Source organism: Asparagus officinalis, chromosome 3, assembly GCF_001876935.1.
Source record: "Asparagus officinalis chromosome 3, Aspof.V1, whole genome shotgun sequence".
Lineage (NCBI taxonomy): Eukaryota > Viridiplantae > Streptophyta > Magnoliopsida > Asparagales > Asparagaceae > Asparagus > Asparagus officinalis.
The window spans coordinates 80774150-80794250 of NC_033796.1; the positions used below are offsets into that span (position 1 = coordinate 80774150).

Genomic DNA, 20101 nt, shown 5'->3' on the forward strand with positions numbered 1-20101 from the left:
CAAATATCTTAGATTTGAATTTGCTTATGCTACTGAAAATTCGTTAATGATGCGGCATAAACATATACCCAAAAATTACAAGTGCACAATCAATCAAGTTATAGTATAAAAAGTTATTGATCCCACGAGGAAGGTGTTTTGTAGGAGAAAATTAAAATTGGTTCTTATGTTGTGTGCATGACAAATATGAGTGATGAGTGAATGTGATTGTGGAGAGATAGTGAAGGTGATAGTGTGTAAATAGACACAAAATGTAAGTAAGAGTGGGTGTGACAAAGTATAAATGATTTTCACAAGGAGAGAAAGAAAGATGAATAAAATCAAGAAACAAAAAGAAAAATCAAGAATAAAAAGAAAATTCAAGAAAATAAAGATGGATGATTCAATTAAAGATATGAGAAATCTAGAATTGAATCCACTTCTTAGAAAATGTAATTCCCTAGAGGGTTCTAGCCTCAAGGCAAATCAAAGAAAATAAAAATGAACAAAAGAAAAAAAACTAATCCCAAGAGGGTTCTAGTCTCAAGGTGAATAATGTAAGAAAATAAAATCTAACTATAAAATAAATTACAAAAACTAAACTATAAAATAAATTACAAGAATTAAATGCGAGAAAATAAATCTACACTATAAGCATAAAATAAATCTACTCTATAAGCATGAAATAAATCTAAGGCAAGAGCGTTCTAGTTTCTTGGCTATTTAAGCAAGAAAATAAAATCTAACTACAAGCATGAAAATAAATCTAAGCTAATAATTAATCAAAAGAAATAAAAGAGAAAATAAAAACAAACCTTCAAATTGATCTCCATCTTCATCTTCATCATCCAACAAAGAGAAGAAAAAAAAATTTTAAAGTGGTGAAAAAATTCTTTTATTAATTGTAACAAAAAGTTATAAATTTGGAAGGTCTTCTCAATTAATAGTAACCATCATCTCCAAATGGAGATACAAAATTTTTTACACTTCCAACTCCTCATTCTCTACCCTTATTTAAAGTAAACATCAGTGAATGTGAGCCCTTAGATCGAAATCTTATCCAAAACAATCCATTTTTAGTCTTGGATGCATAACAGAACGTCTGACATCGATGCAGGCATCGATGCCGGCATCGATGCCCACGTCGATGCTAGCATCAATACTCCAGTAAAAAATTTAACTTCACGGTTGGCTTCGTCTCATCGAGATAGGCGATTTTTATATATTATATGTTAAATTCCGTCTTCGGGATTGGAAGATATCGTCGTTTCTTTGTGGCCAACCATTTTGAATATGATTTCTTTTCAAATTGGATTTTTGATTTTCTTCGGCTTCTACAGGCTACTCGGCTTGATTCTGAGCTTCAATAAAAGGTTATAAAATGAGAAAGTTGGAGTCTTTTAGGCTTTTATTCACTATTTCTTCATTAACCTGCAATTAAAGATAAAAATAATTATTAGTGGTATATTTATTCATGTAAAATATGTAATGAGGGTATAAAATTGTAATAAAAATATGATTATGAGTTAACTATTAATCTGTTTTGGATAGAATCTCAATGTGCTTGTGAACTCAAATATTTCATTCTGAAATATTATTTTATCTCTTTTTCTTTCTAAATCTAGAATGAGACATCTACAAATATGATCAATGTTGGGAAAAAAATTGATATTGTTTGGGACAAAAATCTATGGCTCGAACTAAGCACGAATTAGTTATAACTAAATATAACTATTATTAATTATTACTTTAATGCACACATCTAAGTATTAACTATTTAATTGTTTCGGTTCTTGTTTCTTTTTTCACTTGATAGAAGTTGGATCCTGAAAATTGTGATGAGTTCGATGTATTTGTCAAATCTCATAAAAGAAAGAGGGGTCTTGGAGACAATCCACATGAGGATACCAAAAATGCTTGTGTAAGTTTTATTTGTGAATTATCTTCCTTAACAATATTTCTCTTAGGTTATGAATCTAAATTTTTGATGATATTTTTGTGAAGTTATGATTCTTAATTTGTATGATTTGTATGCAGGAGAAGGTTATTGAAAGGGTTGAGGAGCTCAAAATTAAACTTCAAAATGTTGATCCAGCAACAAAAGCTCGTCGATTGAAGCTTTCAGCTATTCTAGATGAGGTAGCAGGAAAGCACCACGAGGGTTATGAGAGAGGATATGGTGCTGGATACAAGAGAAGGACAATGGTCCATAATTTTTCTACATCCTATAACGTCGAGGGTAATGTAAACAATTCTGAACTTCAAGAACAATTACATTATGCGAACCAGAAAATTGAAGAGTTACAGAAAAGAGCTAAGGAAGCAGAAAGATAAAAGGAACGGGAAAGGGAAGAAAAAGATCGCCAAATGCAAGATTTTCAAAAAATGGTCTCTGGATTTCAAGCAATGATTGGATTAAATGGACAAGCACAATGATTGAGGACAGGTATTCTAAATTTTTATATACAACTTGCTTTTAGATTTTTAAAACCTTAAACACTTGCAAAATTGAATATATAACAAGAAAAGGTTTAGAGTAAAAATGTCCTACAACATTGACTTTCAAGCACGATTGGCGTCTTTTTCCTTTCGTTTCCTCTCAAGGGTTGCGGCAAAGGATTGTGTATGACTTTCTCTTCTTTTTTTTACTGCGAGTTGTTTCTTCCTTCTTTATCTTTCCTTAATTTCTTCTATTGTTTTGTTTTATTTTTGTTGCTGGTTGCCGCTCTCTTCTTAGTTCTCTTTTATTTTTATTTTTTTTGCTTTTTTTTTGGGTTGAGTGGACCCTGTATGCTGGTGGCTGCTACAGTAAAAATTTCATGTTTTAAATTTCTAGTTTAAACCATGAATCATTTAGTGTTTTACTCGTTGAGGAGACCCGTATATTTATTTGCTGTTGGTTGCTACAATAAACCGAATCATGTTTTAAAATAGATTCATGTTTTAAATTGCTTCATGTTTTAAAGTATTTGCTGTTGCTAGCTGCTACAATAAACTGAATATTAATTTGTAGAGGCTTAAATGTTCTGTTTTTCTATTTCTAAATCTCCATTGTTTGTGGCAGGATGAAAGTTGCAAGGTGATGGATGGTGAATGAGAGAATATTTTGGATAAAATCAGTTGGAAGGAGACAAAGTATTAGGAGAGACTCGATGAAGGAAGAACTCGTCTTGATAATTAATCGGCTCGCCATGATCTTTATCATTCAAATTCTAATAATTCATGGTTTATTGCTTCACTGTCGTAGGTCTTTGAATAGGTTTTCATTTGTTAGATTTGCATTTTAGTTAAGAGTTGTAGGATGTGGAGAAGTTGTGAACCTTGTAAATGGTCTAAACTCAAAGTTTTATAGTTGATTATCACTTCATTAAATTTATTGACAAAGCTTGTATCGAACACGCGTTATTTTTTAATTGATTAAGTTAATTTCTTTTTTATGATGGTAATTATTTGTTTCATTTGAATGATATCATGTATTGAAATAAATGATTAGAAATAGATAAATATCATTGCTACAGTTGGATGTGAGAATAAACAGTAGTATTTTGGTGAAAATATCTTTTTAATACCCTATAGCAATGGTTTTCTGTTGTTAATATACCTTAGCGGTGGTTAGGATTTTGCTGATGTGGATATTTTATTTTTAAAAAATAAATATTAAATTGTATAGTAACGATTGTCTTTTGTTGTTAATAGACTGCAGTAACGGTTGAATTTACTAACATAGATTTTTTATTATTTTACAAAAAATAATCTAATAGCAACGGTTATTATATTTGCAACAGGTTTAGATCGTTGCAATAAGCTAATTGCAACAGGTTTAATAGTAACGGTTTATTTGTAACGGTTTTAACCGTTGTTAATGTATTAGAAACGGTCTATACCGTTACTAAGAGGCCTATAAGCAACGGTTGAAACCATTGCTATAAGGGACTTTTGTAGTAGTGTTGATGTGAGAAGTATCTTTGATGTCAAAAAGGACTTTCTTGTTGAAGCAATGTTGATTGATATGCACCACTATTTCCATTTATTAGGCTTCTTTTATGAGAGCTAAGTATAAAATCAAAAGCTCTCCTTGCACTTTGAAAGGTCCCTTGTGTTGCTTTAGGGAATGGAAAGATATCCTTGTAGTTAAAGACAATTTTGGTTTGACAATTAGAACTCAGAGTTTAAGTTTGATTTCCTTGCTGAATTTTGGGATATCAACTTAAACTCAAGGATTTATATTATAACCAGCAACGACATTTTGGTTCCTTGTAGCATATCCTTGGTGATGAGCTCATTCAACTGCTACATGATACATCTTCTATCTCTAAGCATGATGACCAACTCCTTTGGACCTCTGAGAAAAATGGTTCTTTTAACACCAAGTCATCTTGGAAGTCTATTAGACAACAGGGTAATTATAGTCATCTTCTTGCTCAAATTTAGCATTCTGAGATGACTCTCCAAACAAAGTCAATCTATTGGAAAATTCTACATAATAACTTGCCTACTAAATGCTAGTGTTAAAAGAAAGGGTTTTGCCTTGGCCTCTAAATGTGTTTGTTGTTTCTCTCCCCATGAGGAAACTCCTGATCATCTTTTTAACCACAGTGAGGTAGCTACATCCCTACGAAAGTATTTAGGGGCTATTTTTGCAGTTTCTTATATATCTACTAGACTCAAATGGCGGTTTCATAGATGCGAAGATTCATCTCACTTTCCAATGATGGGTAGATCAACTTGTATTACTAATTGTAGATAAATATTGGAGTATTGTAACTCTATCTATGGACAGGTTACTAGCAACTTCTTGAGAGCCAAATTTGTGGTGGTTGACTCCCATCAGCACTTGGATATGAACATTAAGCCTTAGAAGAGACCCTCTGCTTCTAGGATTGGTTCACGGCTTACTATCGGTATCACCCCAGGGCACCCTGTGCCTAAACCTCTCCTCTCCTACCCCTGGACCCTTCCTACTCATGGCATCTATAGTTTTTGAGTGTTGATGGATTTTGTATTGGTGATTCCATGCCTGTTGGTGCTATCCGTTAGAAACAAAGAGGTTGGGCTTTAGACAAGATTGAGGATTATCCTCAAATACCAGTTCAACTAAAAGATGGTCTATTAAATGGTTGGATGGTTAAGGTTTTACATTTTATCTAGATTTTATACGTTAAAACTATCTTAACTTTTACTCAAATTGATACTTATCATCTTTATTTTCTTATCAAAACTATACAAACTTGCTTATATATTTGTAAAATGTCACATATTCTAGCAAATTTTGCTCAAATAAGACCTAAAGCATATTTTACTCTCATCATCTTATATTCTCTCCATCTCTTCCCTCCCTGAACTCTAATCCTAGCCTCCTCATCCCTCTTGTCTCCCGCACCTCCATCTCCCTCCTCCCACAACTCCACCTCCCTCTCCCTCTCCCATTCCTCCTCCAACGAGAACTAAGGCCATGGTATTTTAGAGAGGATTTTGTGCTGTTTGTAACTATTAATATTTTCTGGGTGTGGTTTTATAAATATTGAATGTTAAGGATTAAATGATAAATGAATTAAAGTTAAACGGATCAACGAGTTGACCCGTTTATCACCCAATTAATAAATAGTTTTTTTGGGTCAACCTGATTATGATCCAACCCATATAAATGACACATACCTATGATCCAACCCATATAAATGACACATACCTATTTATAACAGTTCGGGTCGGATCAACGGGTCAAGTCATAAATTGTCACCCTTAGATAAAGATGGTTAATACATCTTATTATTATTATTCTGTGAAAGTCAAGGATATTACTCTCAAACTTATGGATAATTACACTAGACGCACCCTGCACTACGCAGTAAAATAAACGGATGATAAGTTCTCCACCAGACTTGCTTCATTGTGGCGAAAATTTATATTGAGCGCAAATAATCTTCTTAAGAATTCGTAGTGATAACAAAAATTACAGCTATAACAAATCGCAAAGTGTTCCATAGAAAAATTCTAATGATAAACAAGGAACAATCAAGAATCATTTGAGAGACAAGTCATGGCAAAAAAGCAACGACGAGAAGATACTCGAACGTTGATGAGTAGATAAGTATCTACAGCATTATTCAAAACATATTATTGACAAAGCTGAAATTTTACAGCATAAAATCGAAACAAAAATAAAAGCTCATCAAAGGCCTCTTGACAGTAAAGTAAGCATTTCTGCAACCTGTAGCAGGATGCAATTTCAAAGAACTCGATCATAATTTTTTCCACGGGGTATCAAAGAAGATAAATATAACAGGGGAATAAAAAGAAAAGAAACTAGTAGCGGTTCAAATAGGTGCGACGCCTGAACCAGTTGTAGTCAGGGAGCTTTGTAATTGGTCCCATTGCAGCAATTGCAACATCCTGTAGATTTATCAACATAACCAAGAATCAGTATAAGATAATATAAGAAATTAGTTTAATGCAGATAACCACGAGTCATTGAATTACCAAATTCCTACCCAAAAAAAAAAGTTCTGAATCTCAAACGAGTACCATCTAAAGACGGTTTCAGAAAGTATACAATCTACATATTCCTTCGTGATGGTAATTGTAGTTTTTTAAGCACTTTGAAGTATCGATCAAACAACTATTCGAGTATCATACTTATGATACTGAAATAGGTTTATATCCATGCAAAACTTAGTCATGCTTAAGCAAAATCATTCTGATCTATCACTACCTGATCAAATATGAAACGGTTTGCAACACGTTTCACAGTGCTGGCATCAACAGCATCAATCCTCGCAAAAAGCTCAGCCATTGGGATTCGGCGCCCATATGTCAGAAGCTGCAAGGAAAAAGATATGTAGTAAATTGCTATGAAAGATTTAAGATCAGATTCTACTACCGATCTGCAAGGGAAAAAGATATTGTGTATAAATTGCTATAACTAGTAACAACTAAAGATTTTAAGATCAGATTCTACTATCGAAGTAACAGGTCTAGTTACCTGGCGACCAATATCCTCAGCAGCATCGCTAGTACCATCAATGTGAAGTTGTATAGATGACTTCAACTGCGGAAAAGAAATACATCAACTCACTAAAATTGTATATTATAAGCCAAAACAAACTTATCATGAATGAAGAGCTCTTGGTCCTGGATCCAGAAGGGATTTCATCTGATGGGTTAATTTGAACAACTGGAATATCCATCAGGAGTAACTAAAAAGATGATCACCGCAACAGTGTTAACAAAGGCACATGTCTCATTGCGCCCAATCGCCCGGTAGCACGAGGCGATGGCTAAGCGCCTCACATCAGATACGGGGCGCTTTGCAAATGCGAGACAACGCCTTTTGGCACCTCACACTTCCGCAGGGCCAGTGGAAGGCGTCACTTGGTATGTTTTTGTTCTTTAAAATTTCAATCGGGCCTTTATAGTTGAGATACCATATCCCAAAAAGAAGAATAAACTCATTAGGTCTTTTTAGCAGCCCGATCGAGGACATGGCTGGTTCTTGTTTCTCTCTTCCTCTCTCATGGCGTGAGCTCTCCTTAGGACATTTGAATCAGATGCCTCTGAAAGATTTCCCATGACTCTTATGCCGTGAGCTCTCCTTAGGACATTTGAATCAGATGCCTCTGGGAGATTTCCCACGACTCTTAGCTGATTTTCGTGATCAAACACAGGCAGAGGTAAGATTTCTTCTGCTTTCTTTTTACTTCTCTCTTTTTCTACCAATTTCTGGTTATTTTTTAATCGTTCATTTCTCGCCACTTCTTTCCATCATGGTAATAATTGCATATTATGCTTGTGATGGAATTTGATCTTATACAATATATACAAATGCCTAACAGGTGATAAGTTCAACTTCAGAAAAAATTTGTTTGTGATGCACGCCTTGCTTTGTGCACATTGCTTTAAGCCTTGTGCATGGTGTACATAAAGGGACACTGCACCTCGCATAGCGCTTTGCATTTACATTGTTTAAAAAAGCAATTCGGGCGCCCACCTAGGCTTAAGCAATACTTAGGCCGCTCGCCTAGGTCTTGGGAGCACCTAGAGAAGCATTGTGTGCCTATGCAGACTACGCTTCATAAAAAAGGCTATACAGCTAGATTAGGCATGATAACGGGGGAAGAGAATGGGCCAAGTCAAATGGATCAAAGGTCCATCCAAGTCCTTAGGCAAACAATAAGGTGGAACTGAATCTTCAAAAAGAATCTTTCCTCTCTTCATGCTAAAAATACCTACGGGCAGCAGCTTAACTGCTTAAGCGCCTGCCTTGGCGCTTGCGTGCTAAACTCTAGGTGTGGCACCTAGCGCTTTCTAAAACAATGGCACCTTTAAGGGTGGAAACAAACCAATTAATGAATGTTTGCTAATTGTTCATTACTTCATTTAACTATTCGTCATATTTGGTAGTTCATTTAAGGACAAATTTTTAAAACCACCCATTTTTTTTTATTTTATTAAGCAAAATCGACCCCCAAAAAAAATAATGAGCAAAACCGACCCTTTTCAGAAGAAAAGGGTCGGTTTTGCTTCCAAAAATTTTTAGCGAATTGCACGGGACTAGTAGTCCCGTGCAGTTCATTTTAATTCTCGTGACGATCCCCCAACTGGCTCCAGTTCAACCCCTCACTCGTTCTCTCTCCTCCCTTCTCCGAAGAAAACCAGCCCACCTCCTCCTTCTCCTCCCCACGTCCAGCTTCCCTCTCCGCGTGGACGCCAACTCCATACCCAAGCCCGACGCCGCTCCTCTCCGCTCACCCTCCGCGCCTAACTCTCCCCTCCTTACCGCCGATCTTCCCTCGACGATCACAACCATCGATTGCCCGCCGTCGAACTCCCCAAGCCCGAGCTCTGTCCCCTCCTCCTCAGACCCCCCGACGACCGCGCCCTCCCCCCCCATCCTACCCTCGAGCCGCGCCCTGTCGCCTCTCCGAACCTCAGCCCCCCTCGAGCTTGGGCTCGGCAGCTCCCCCGCCCTCCGACGTTGTCATCTCGTCCCCTACCGCAGCTCCCTCTGATTTTGGTGGCGTCTCAGAACATGGGAGGATGGAGTCGAGGTGCTGCAGGAGCGCCGTCGCGTGCTAGTGCGGGTCAGCAAGGCGGATCTGGAGGAGCTCGGGGCGCTGGCTGAACTCGAGCTCGAGGTGACGGGGAGCTGATGGTGATGGCGGTTGAGGGGCTGATCGGAGAGCGTCAGCGGAGGGAGCTACTGAGCTCGAACTCGAGGGGGCTGAGCTCGGAGAGGCCGGACGTGGGGAGGAGAAGGAGGAGGTGGGCTGGTTTTCTTCGGAGAAGGGAGGAGAGAGAACGAGAGAGGGGTTGACCTGGAGCCAGTTGGGGGATCGAATTAAAATGAACTGCACGGGACTACTAGTCCCGTGCAATTCGCTAAAATTTTTTGGAAGCAAAACCGACCCTTTTCTTCTGAAAAGGGTCGGTTTTGCTCATTATTTTTCTTAGGGTTCGATTTTGCTTAATAAAATAAAAAAAGGGTGGTTTTAAAAATTTGTCCTTCATTTAACTGTAACCAAATAGTGTTTAGTATTCATTTCAGTAATGAAATAGTGTTTAGTATTCATTTCAGTAATGAATAGAATTTAACCAGATGAATATTCAATTTGTTTGATTAGCAAATTTTCATATAGAGTTTATCCCTTATAATTTATATTATTCCATGCACAATGTTATGTTTTTGATTCATTTACATTTAGTAGTTTAATGTCTATACTAAATTTAACAAACTTAAAGAGCACTGCCAGTTTTTAAACCAAAGTTCTTTAGCCACATTAAAGTATCATTTAAATTACATAGTTTAGTATTCATAAACTATAGATTATTAATCAACTAATATATTCTAATATTTGATAAATATTCATGAATATTTGAAAAGTATTTGTATTTGAATTCGAATTTGAAGAAATTCAGAGAGTGGTATTCAAATTTGAAAATTTTAAACAGATACAAATACAAACATCATGGTATTCAATCGATTCGTTTCCACCCTTAGTGCCTTGGTAACACTGGTAACACATTTGACCTCCTTTCATTGTGCAATAACACAAGTAACAAAAAATGTCAGCAAGAAATGTTTCTTACAATCTGCCATAATTGCCAAAATCTATCTGCAATCCAAATTACTAAAGCATATAGACTGAAGCTTACAAAATAACGAATAATTTTTAAAATAGAACACATTTTCATCTGACTCAACCTTCACTAAATACTAGATGACTGTCTGATTGATAATATGATAAACATAAATTAAAAATACTTCAGTGGAATGAACACGTGACAGTCTAATCAAGAATAATAATCCCAGTTATACATGTCTACTCTACTTATGAGACCAGAGAACTGGAGTATCAGATAACAGTATGGAAGTAGTTATGAAGATACCTGATTCCGGGCACGAGTAACATCAGCATCTGAAACTCGATAACAGAGTTTGCTCATTTCATTCATAATTGCGAAGGACAGATCATCCAAGCAATCCGGCTGCACAAAAAAGGTACGATGGAATTAATAATATTGCAGGTCAGTGACAAAAGAAATAGAAATAGGCACCCATGTCTCCCATAAGAACACAAACCAATTCACATTACCACATGACAAGAAGCTAAAGATCTGACAACCAATAAGTTGGGAGGCATATTTAAGACTACCATCAGTAAACTGAACTACCAGCAGAAATAGTAGAGCTGAATGCTAACAAATGACAGGAAACAGCAGAATACTGTTAAAATATAACAGAGTACGAAAAAATAATTTGATCCAGAAAGGTTCAGTTTGCAGTTTGAATAGTTGCATCTGTGTTCTTCCCCTTCCACATAATAAGAATTAAGAAGAATGCTTATGATAATACAGAAAATAAACAAAAAACTGACAATAGATGAGCTCACACAAGCTGTACGGCACTTCCATCATAGATGGTCTAATTTATTACACTTCATAAGACCTTTATTCCCCTAAAGTTGGACCAGGTCTTCTTAAAAAACTTGACCACTAGCAGTTCATTCAAATCAAGCTGAGAAGCATTTAACATTTTCAAATCTTATATTTTTGTATCAGAATCATATAGTATAGTCCTAAATTAGGACTCCTAATATTCCAGCAAAGTGGAGACACTTTTATTTTCAGATTAGTTTAAAATAATTAAACTTAGTACCCGCGAAAACAATATCAATAACACCTCTTTTTTCCTCTCCTGTTTCATCTTTTAACCCCCAAATATTGTGATTAATTAATTTTTTGTTAAATTAACTTACCTAATAAAGTTCAATCATTTACTGAGAAAATAATATTTATAATAAATATTCCAATTTTATTCCCTAAACTAGAGGGATGAGTACTTTTGAGGGTAATTTTAAAAGTACCTAGATTTAAAGGTTATATAGGGTAAAACCTAGCAGATTTTGGAATAAAATACTTTTTTTAATGAAAAGTACTTTTTATTACAAAACCTACTTTTCAATGAAAAGTATTTTTCATGAGTTTTTCATAAAAATTTCAATTAGATTTCCCTGATTCACTGATTCTTTATCTTTAAGTAGCATTTGAAAAACACCAAGAATTACCAACGTTGAAGAAGTTGCCTTTGATGTTGGTTCTGAGTCGGATGGTGATCCAGAAAAGGCTGCTGAACAGAGTGTAACCTTTATTGTGTAAACGGGCAAATCGACTGACTTATCCCTTGGTTGTCCCATGGCATACTCATAGAACCAACAAAAAGAAGAGCATATGCCCCCACATTGTCATGTAAGTTTGCCGGAAGCTTATATGCATAAAAGTAAAATAGAAGCATATGTTATCTTTTTTTATTGTTTGACATACAATTTCTATCCCATCTCAGTTCAATGTTATATTTTCATATATATTATTGATTAATTAGACTATCTGTCGACATATAGGCAGTTGTTACATTCATCAATCAATTTATTATTATTAAAATATAGAAGAGTAAATGTAATAAAATTGTTATTTCCTGAATAGGTTTTCTCAAATGATATAGATCTCCCGAATAGGTTACTGCAATTCAACACAATTATGTAAAATAAAATATTGAAATGTTAATCAAATAATGTATAAGATGTCCACTATCAAAACGAAAGAAGTGCATCAAGGATAAACAAACCCACGACGCAAAACGTATTGCAGAGATTGCACGAGCAGAAATACTAGTTCTCATAAAATATTGAAAAAAAATAAAAGAAAACAAAATATCAAAAAAGTAATTTCCAACTGAATATGACAAAACAGAAGTTATGGTGTGAATAATAAGAAAAGATACAAACCTTGGCAACTGCATAAACGCCAAAAAGGCCAGTATCTTTATAGCTGGTATTAAAAGCCATCATGTTCTCAGCTATTTCATTAATCGCAACCTTCTGAACAAGCTCTGAACTGCTCAAATGTTTTGAAAGCAATCAAATAGATGTAAGAACTATAAGAACAGTGCCTTTAGCCGTGAAGACAATTAAAATTAAGCTCTAAATAGGTAGGAAACAAACCCCATGTGTTTTCCTCCAGCAGTGCTCTTGCTCCAAGATCCCAGCATTGACTGCATGACCATCAATGCAATAGAATCTGGATCTGTCGAGGGTGCCCCTGCAACAGCTACTGCAAATTGTGCTAGTGGAATATCATCATCAATTATCCGGACCTAAAGTTCATTGATCACAGTAGAAAAGGTGACCAGCAGGAGTCAACTATACTTGAATTATACAAGGATAAGAAATAAAGATAGTCATAGATTGAGATTCAGACCTCAGAACCAGTAAAAGTAGCTGGTTCCTTTGCAACCAATTGAGAAGCAGTGGCGGGATCAGCTGGAAGCTTTGAGAATAGCTTCTTCACATGGTCAACTAGTTCATTATGATCAACTCCACCTGAAGCCGAAATAACCTGATAGCATAATTCAGAAGACATTGAGCAACTTCCCTAAAAGAACATAAGACTCCATGCTGACCAAATGTTTGAAATAGGGTAAGAGAACTAGTAATTAGTTCAGTCTAATTTTTATTCAACAAGTGCCCACATAATTACTAATTTCATGATTTACCATTCTAGGAGCTGTGTAATGTGTTGCAATGTAGTTCTTAATGTGATCCCTCGTGATTGTCTTGATGTTCTGAGCAGGTCCCAGAATAGTTCTTCCGAGTGGAGTGTACTGGAATGCAGTCGCATGTAAGTGATCAAATAAAACCTCTTCGGTTTGTCCCTCAACCTACAAGATATATAAAAAATTAACTTACAAATATTTAATGATATAATTACACTTGTTAATCCAATTTATACTTTTTACACGATAAAATGGACTTCATCCTTACAAATATGGCACGGGGTATGGAACAAGCACGCAAAGGCACACAGTACTAAACAAGGATTAATAGAAATTAACCGCACCTATTCGGCTCACATGGTAACTAGAAAGTCTATAAATGTAGAAGAAATTCAAATCAGCGCCTGAACTATACTATGATTTTAATCTGTTACAAATTAAAATTTTAAATAACATGACATAGGGGAGAAAAATCAAAATACACTTGACAATATGAAGCGCAATGAAGCATGAGAAAAAAAATATGAATGCATCAAAAAGAATTGTGATCGTCGCTTGCCCATAAATAACATATAACAGCATAATATGAACAGAAGAAAGAACGCAACATGGATGACAATGTTAACATTCAAAAAACAAAAAAACAAACTAGAAACAAAGACAAAAACATAGGAATGAAATAGGACAAATATTAAATACTAAACTAGGGCTCTGTTTGGCAAAACTAGCTGAAAGCTGCGGGATTATAGCTGAAAGTTGTTAAGCTACCTGAAAGCTGTGAAATTATAGCTGAAAGCTGATAGCTGTGTAGCTAGCTGATTGACTAGAGCTGTTTGGCAAAAATAGCTGTAAAACTAGCTTAAATTTGTTAAATGACTAAAAAGGACATGCAATATTATTGATATAAAATTAGAATTATTAGGGGCAAAAACGGAAGAAAAAAAATTGGCAGCTCCTTCCCAAAGACAAACGCTACTTGAGGTAGCTTTCCGAAAGCTACTTGCAAAAGACATAATCTCCAAAATAATCTCCTCTTATTTTTGGTCACCAAACAGCTCTACTAGCTTATTGACCAAGTCAATAGGACACAATCTCTTAGATAAGACACAATCCCTTGTTACCAAACAGTGCCTAGGACTGAAGCAACAAAAGATATAAATCTATCGAAGATAATTCTGGACATGTTTGCATGACGAAAACATCAAAGTTATATCAATAAGAAAGCAACATAACACACATTCAATAATAATAACAAAATTTAAGCATGACTCAAATGATTGTGATTAATGTCTGTATATCCAAAAGAAAATTTCTGAGTTCTTCACCTTACCAATAAGAGTTAATGAACAACCAATACTGCTGATAGGAAAGCAATACAGTGAAAGCTAGTGAACTTCAAAAACATAGATTAGCACAAAAAATTAATTAAGATGCAACCTGAACCACTAAACCGCCAAAGAATTTTAATTTTACAAATTGAAATTAGCCATTTCTACCAAATGCTAGAATTTGAACTAAATTGCGCTTTGATAAATTTCATCAGGTATAAAGTAACAAGAAAAGGGAAATATAAATAAAGAAACAGAGAACATTAAGACGTAAGCTATATCTCCTCCACCTCTCAAAAGGTAATATATGTCACTATGATTTTTAAAGTATGAAAATAAATAAACGTGCAAAATTGAATCCCATTAATGAAAAATTTAATATCAATCAAAAGCAGCAAAAACACTTAAAACCCTCCAAAAGTCCAATTTATGTTTGTTCAATCTGCTCAATAATCATGCAGCCTCCATAATTAACAGGGAAAAATAACTAGATATGACTTCCAAAACATAAATCAAAATAATATGCCATTTAAGCAAAAATAAGCACATATAAAAATGAACAAGCAGCCAAGTAATCCAATTTCCCAGGTTTAATTACCATAAATCACCCACAGTTGCGAGATGAAAAGCACCAGCCTCGAAAAAGTAATTCAAAAGATCTAATTTCAAAAAGCACCATAATTTTGAAAATATTAATTTAATTTGATCTGATGAAAGCAAATATCTAGTCCTCATGAACTAATCAAACAATAAGATTTATAAAAAACGAATGATTCGTATACCTCTTCCATCTCCCTCAATATGACATTCCTCTCCCTATTAATCAAAGCCTCATCAAACTTCGAATTCTGCAGTGTATCCGCCAATATATCCACCGCATTACCCACATTCCCCTTCATCACCCTCGCATAGTAAGTCGTCTGCTCCCTCGATGTATAAGCGTTCAGATGCCCACCCATGTTCTCAATCTCCTCCTCCAACTTCCTCACATCCCTGGTCTCCGTCCCCTTGAATATCATATGCTCCAAGAAGTGAGCAGTTCCGTTGGTCTCATCAGTCTCAAATCTCGATCCAGCGTCGATCCAGACCCCGACGGTGGCGGTCTCGGATGCGAGATTCGACTCGGTGGCGACGCGGAGGCCGTTGGGAAGCGTGGTGACGCGGGTCTGAGGAAAGGCGAGGATGGAGGAGTGGTCGGCCAGGGTTGGGTGAGGGGAGGCGAAGCGTAGGAAGGGGGTCGGGGTTTTGCCGAGGCGTGGAGCTTTGATTTGACGGCGGTCCGCGACGCGATGTAAGTGCAATCACCGGAGGGGAGGTAGGGAAGGAGGAGATATCGGCCTGCGGCGGAGGGATGAAGCGATCGCGTGGCGCACAAGGATCGAGGAGGACGGTATTGGAGGCCTGTGGGGCGATTCGGGATAAAGTTAGGAGCTTGCGGGTCGCCATCGTGTTTTCTTTTCTCTCTTTTTTCCCCCCTCGATCTAGGGTTAGGGTTTGGGCGGATCGGGGAAAAACGGGGAAGAGACGATAGAGGAAAGTTAAGGATACTGAGGGGGGGCTTTTTTTAATGCGGGTACCGATTCGATTGGTGCGTGGGACTTGTTCAAAGATTCGTCAAGTTCGGGGACCAAATAGAAGTTTCGGGCTGGACTCGTCTACAGCCCATCGGCTTGATATTGTTCGCATTTAGGATTACTACGGCAAGCCTTTAGCTAAAACCTGGCAATTCAAAAAGCTTCTGCTACGAGCACGGGATGAGAATAGAGAGAATCGTGTACGGCATGCCTCAGCAAAATGGTATAGCTGAGCAGATGAACCGAATGTTGACAGAGAGAGCCAGAAGCATTTGGATATAGTCAGACCTACCGAAGTAGTTCTGGACAGAAGCAGTCAACACGACAGCTTACTTGATCAACCGAGGTCCATCGGTTCCATTGGAGCACAGAATATCAGAAGAGGAATGGTGCGGAAAGGAGGTAAAACTCTCACATCTCAAAATTTTCGGTTGTGTAGATTATATGCATATTAGTGATCAAGGCAGGAATAAGTTTGATCTCAAGTCAAAGAAATGCACTTTCATCAGCAATGGTGAAGATGAGTTCGGCTACTGCATTTGGGACAACGAAAACAAGAAGGTGATCAGGAGCAGAGATGTGATATTCAACGAGAATATGATGTACAAGGACATGCACAAGACAGATGACTCAGAGAGCGAGTCAATATTTGTAGATGCAGATGATGTCACGAGTAACCTCTCAGAAGAACCCAATGTAGAAGGTCCTCAACCAGAAGAGCCTATTGGACAGAACAGTGCGCAGGAGCCCAACGCACCAGCTCCGATATTGAGAATATCTTATCGGCCTCCTGTACCCAACAGGAGATATATAAACTATCTGTTGTTGACAGATGGAGGGGAGCCTGAAAGCTATGATGAAGCTTGTCAGAGTGGATATGCGAGCAAGTGGGAGCTTGCCATGAAAGATGAGATGAAGACTCTCATCTCAAACCAGACGTGGGAACTAGCTGAGTTGCCCACGGGTAAGAAGGCACTCCACAACAAAATGAGTGTACCAGGTAAAAGAGGAACATGATAGCTCCAGAAGATATAAGGCCCGGCTAGTTGTCAAAGGATTCCAGCAGAAGGAAGGAATTGACTACACTGATTTTTTTGCTCCTGTGGTGAAGCTAAATACTATCAGGACAGTGATGAGTATTGTAGCTATTGGAGATCTTTATCTCGAGCAGTTGGGCGTGAAGACAGTGTTTCTTCACGGAGATCTAGAAGAGGAGATATACATGCATCAGCCAGAAGGTTTCTCAGAAGAAAAAAAGAAGAACCTGATGTGCAGACTCAAGAAAAACTTATATGGCCTGAAACAAGCCCCAAGACAGTGGTACAGAAAGTTTAACGGCTTCATGCACAAAGAAGATTTCTAGAAGTGCAACGCCGACCACTATTGCTACTTCAAAAGATATTAGTCCAGTTATATCATCTTACTATTGTATGTTGATGATATGTTAGTTGCAGGTGAAGATATGGAGGATATCATGAGTTTGAAGCAGCAGTTGTCAAATGAATTTGACATGAAGGACTTAGGTCCAGCAAAGAAGATCCTTAGAATGCAAATCACAAGAGACAAGAAGAAAGAGTTATTGCAGTTGTCTCAGACAGAGTACATCAATCGTGTTTTGCAGAGATTCAATATGGGTGACGCCAAGCCAGTCAGCATGCCCTTGGCTAGCCATTTTTGCTTATCAAATGATTAGTCTCCTTAGTCAGAAGAAGAGAAAGAGAGTATGACTAAGGTTCCTTACGCCTCAGTCATTGGAAGTTTGATGTACGCAATGGTCTGTACGAGACCAGACATTGGTCATGCAATAGGAGTGGTCAGGCAGTTTATGTCGAATCTAGGAAAACCTCATTGGAAAGCGGTCAAATAGATTCTGAGATATCTATAAGGCACCACACAGAAGTGCTTGCACTTTTGTAAAGGAGAGGTGGAAGTGCAAGGGTACGTAGATGCAGACTTCGAAGGTGAAGTCGATCACCGAAGAAGCACCACCGGCTATGTATTCACTATCGGAACTACATCTGTTAGTTGGATGTCACAGATACAGAAGATTATCACTCTATCCACTATAAAAGCTGAGTATGTAACAGTGACTGAAGCCAATAAAGAGATGATATGACTTCAGGATTTGTTAACAGAGTTGAGATTTAAACCGGAGAAGAATGTCATGCATAGCGATAGTCAGAGTGCGATCCACTTGGCTAAGAATTCCGTATTTCATTCTAGAGCGAAGCATATTATGCTTCGGTACCATTTCATCAGATCCCTGTTGGAAGATGACGTGTTGAAACTGGAAAAGATTCCGAGAAGTAAGAATCCAGCAGATATGTTAACAAAGGTAGTGACCATTCAGAAACTGGAGTTGCGCGCAACTTCAGTTGGCCTTCATGCATAGGTGATGAGGGCGGAGACACACGGGAGATGATGCTTGTTGAGATAGCCTATTGTCGGCAATTTATTCTCCAAGTGGGAGATTGTTGGATTTGGGTGAAGAATCAAACCTCCGCAAGCGAGGTCGAGCTCCTTTCTGGCGAGCTCGAGATCTAGATGGGCTAGAGGCTGGCTAGCGAGGTCGACGGCGAGCTTGAGCTAGGGTCAGGCGAGCTCCTGAGTGGGCGAGGTTCAGTAGCAGGCGAGCTCATGGCTAAACTCGTACCCTATAGGCGAGCTCGAACAACTTCAGGCGAGTGAGCGATATGTAGGCGAGTCTCGAGAAACTTCAAGCGAGCTCGAGCTCAAGCGCTGCAGGCGAGCTTCGGCGACAGCCTGTCGCCAGCCTGTCGCTAAGGTTTTCCTATAAAAGGGAAACCCTAGAGCCCGAGATAATGTTGCTCCCCTTCTCCTCTCTCGTGTTTTTGCTAGCGACGGCTATCTCTCTCTCTCTTCTTTCTCGCGATCTCTCTCTCTCTCTCTCTCTCTCTCTTTCTTTCTTTCTCCTATGCTCACGTGATTGGGGAAGGGAATTAAGAGAAAGAAAATTTATTGAGGAGGAATTTATTGAGGAGGAATCAACACTGTAGCTACAGTGTTGATTTGTATTTATTGAGAGATCTCAAGCTTGAGATCTGCTCTTGTATTGTAATTTCTTACTGTTTAATAAGAAATTAATTGTGTGGCTCCTGAGGACGTAGGCAGTTGCTGAACCTCATTAAATTTTTGTGACTTTTTTCTATACTGTGTTTCTGTTGTGCTTGGGGTATTGACGTAAATTCCCAACAACTAGAATACAATAAGATGTTAATCAATTTATTGACCCCCTTGTTATAATGGATAATGTCATAATAAGAATATGTTGGGTGCACCAAGGTTAAATAATTTAGCCTTTTCGTAAGAAAAGATGATGACAAAAGTTCCGGAGTACGTGAACACTTCAAACCATCTCTTTCTTATAATATGCAGAACTTTTCAAAGACAAATTAGGGGCCATTTGTTTCCTTGGATTTCTAACCCATGTATAATATGAGAAGCACCTACATTGGCTATATTACATAGAAAACATGATTACACTAGTAGAATATTCTAGATGGAATATTCCACATCCTAGATCCTCGACCCCTCCCGCATTACTCGTGGATTCGTTTGTTCTTAGATTCCAATCATCGGATTTTTAGGGTTTGAATCTGTTTTGTTGCGTTTCGTTTGTTCAGGCAAAATTTTGAATTCTAGGGTTAGTAACGGTGAAAAGGGACGATGGTCATGATTGGAATTTTATTTCTTTGGAGCTGTAGGAGTCGATTGAGATAGAATAGATAGTATTATTTACCTTAATTTTTTTTATTTTTGTTTGCAGCCTTTTTTTCAAGCAGGAAATGGAGCTATCTTTAATAGGATTGCAGAACGCTGGGAAAACTTCCCTTGTGAATGTCATCGCAGTATGTACATTTTGATGTCTGCAACGGATATTTAGTTCTTGATCAGTGTAATTTGGGCTTAAGATGCTAATTAAATTTTCATTTTTTCCAACTTTGTGCAGACTGGTGGATATAGCGAGGACATGATTCCTACAGTAAGTATAACATTCAACATGTAAGACTACTGATTGTTGTTCTTTGTTATGCATCGATTAGCTTTTGTCAGGTATTGAATAGATTGTATTATATAGGTGAAATTTATATTTTTAAAAAAAGTCTTGAGCTACATTTTCAAATTAATGCAAGTGCACAGTCATCTAGGGTTTG

At 37.3% G+C, this 20101-nt stretch overlaps 1 protein-coding gene across 1 annotated transcript; it reads right to left on the bottom strand.

Moving 5' to 3' along the window:
* On the bottom strand, positions 6018-15644 carry LOC109835338 (probable mitochondrial-processing peptidase subunit beta, mitochondrial; the record flags this gene model as incomplete). The annotated part of the gene is made up of 9 exons (XM_020403315.1): positions 6018-6369; positions 6689-6796; positions 6959-7024; positions 10363-10461; positions 12258-12366; positions 12474-12625; positions 12730-12867; positions 13025-13189; positions 15135-15644. Coding segments are annotated over 9 exons (1434 nt in total), but the record flags the coding sequence as incomplete, so codon positions are not given.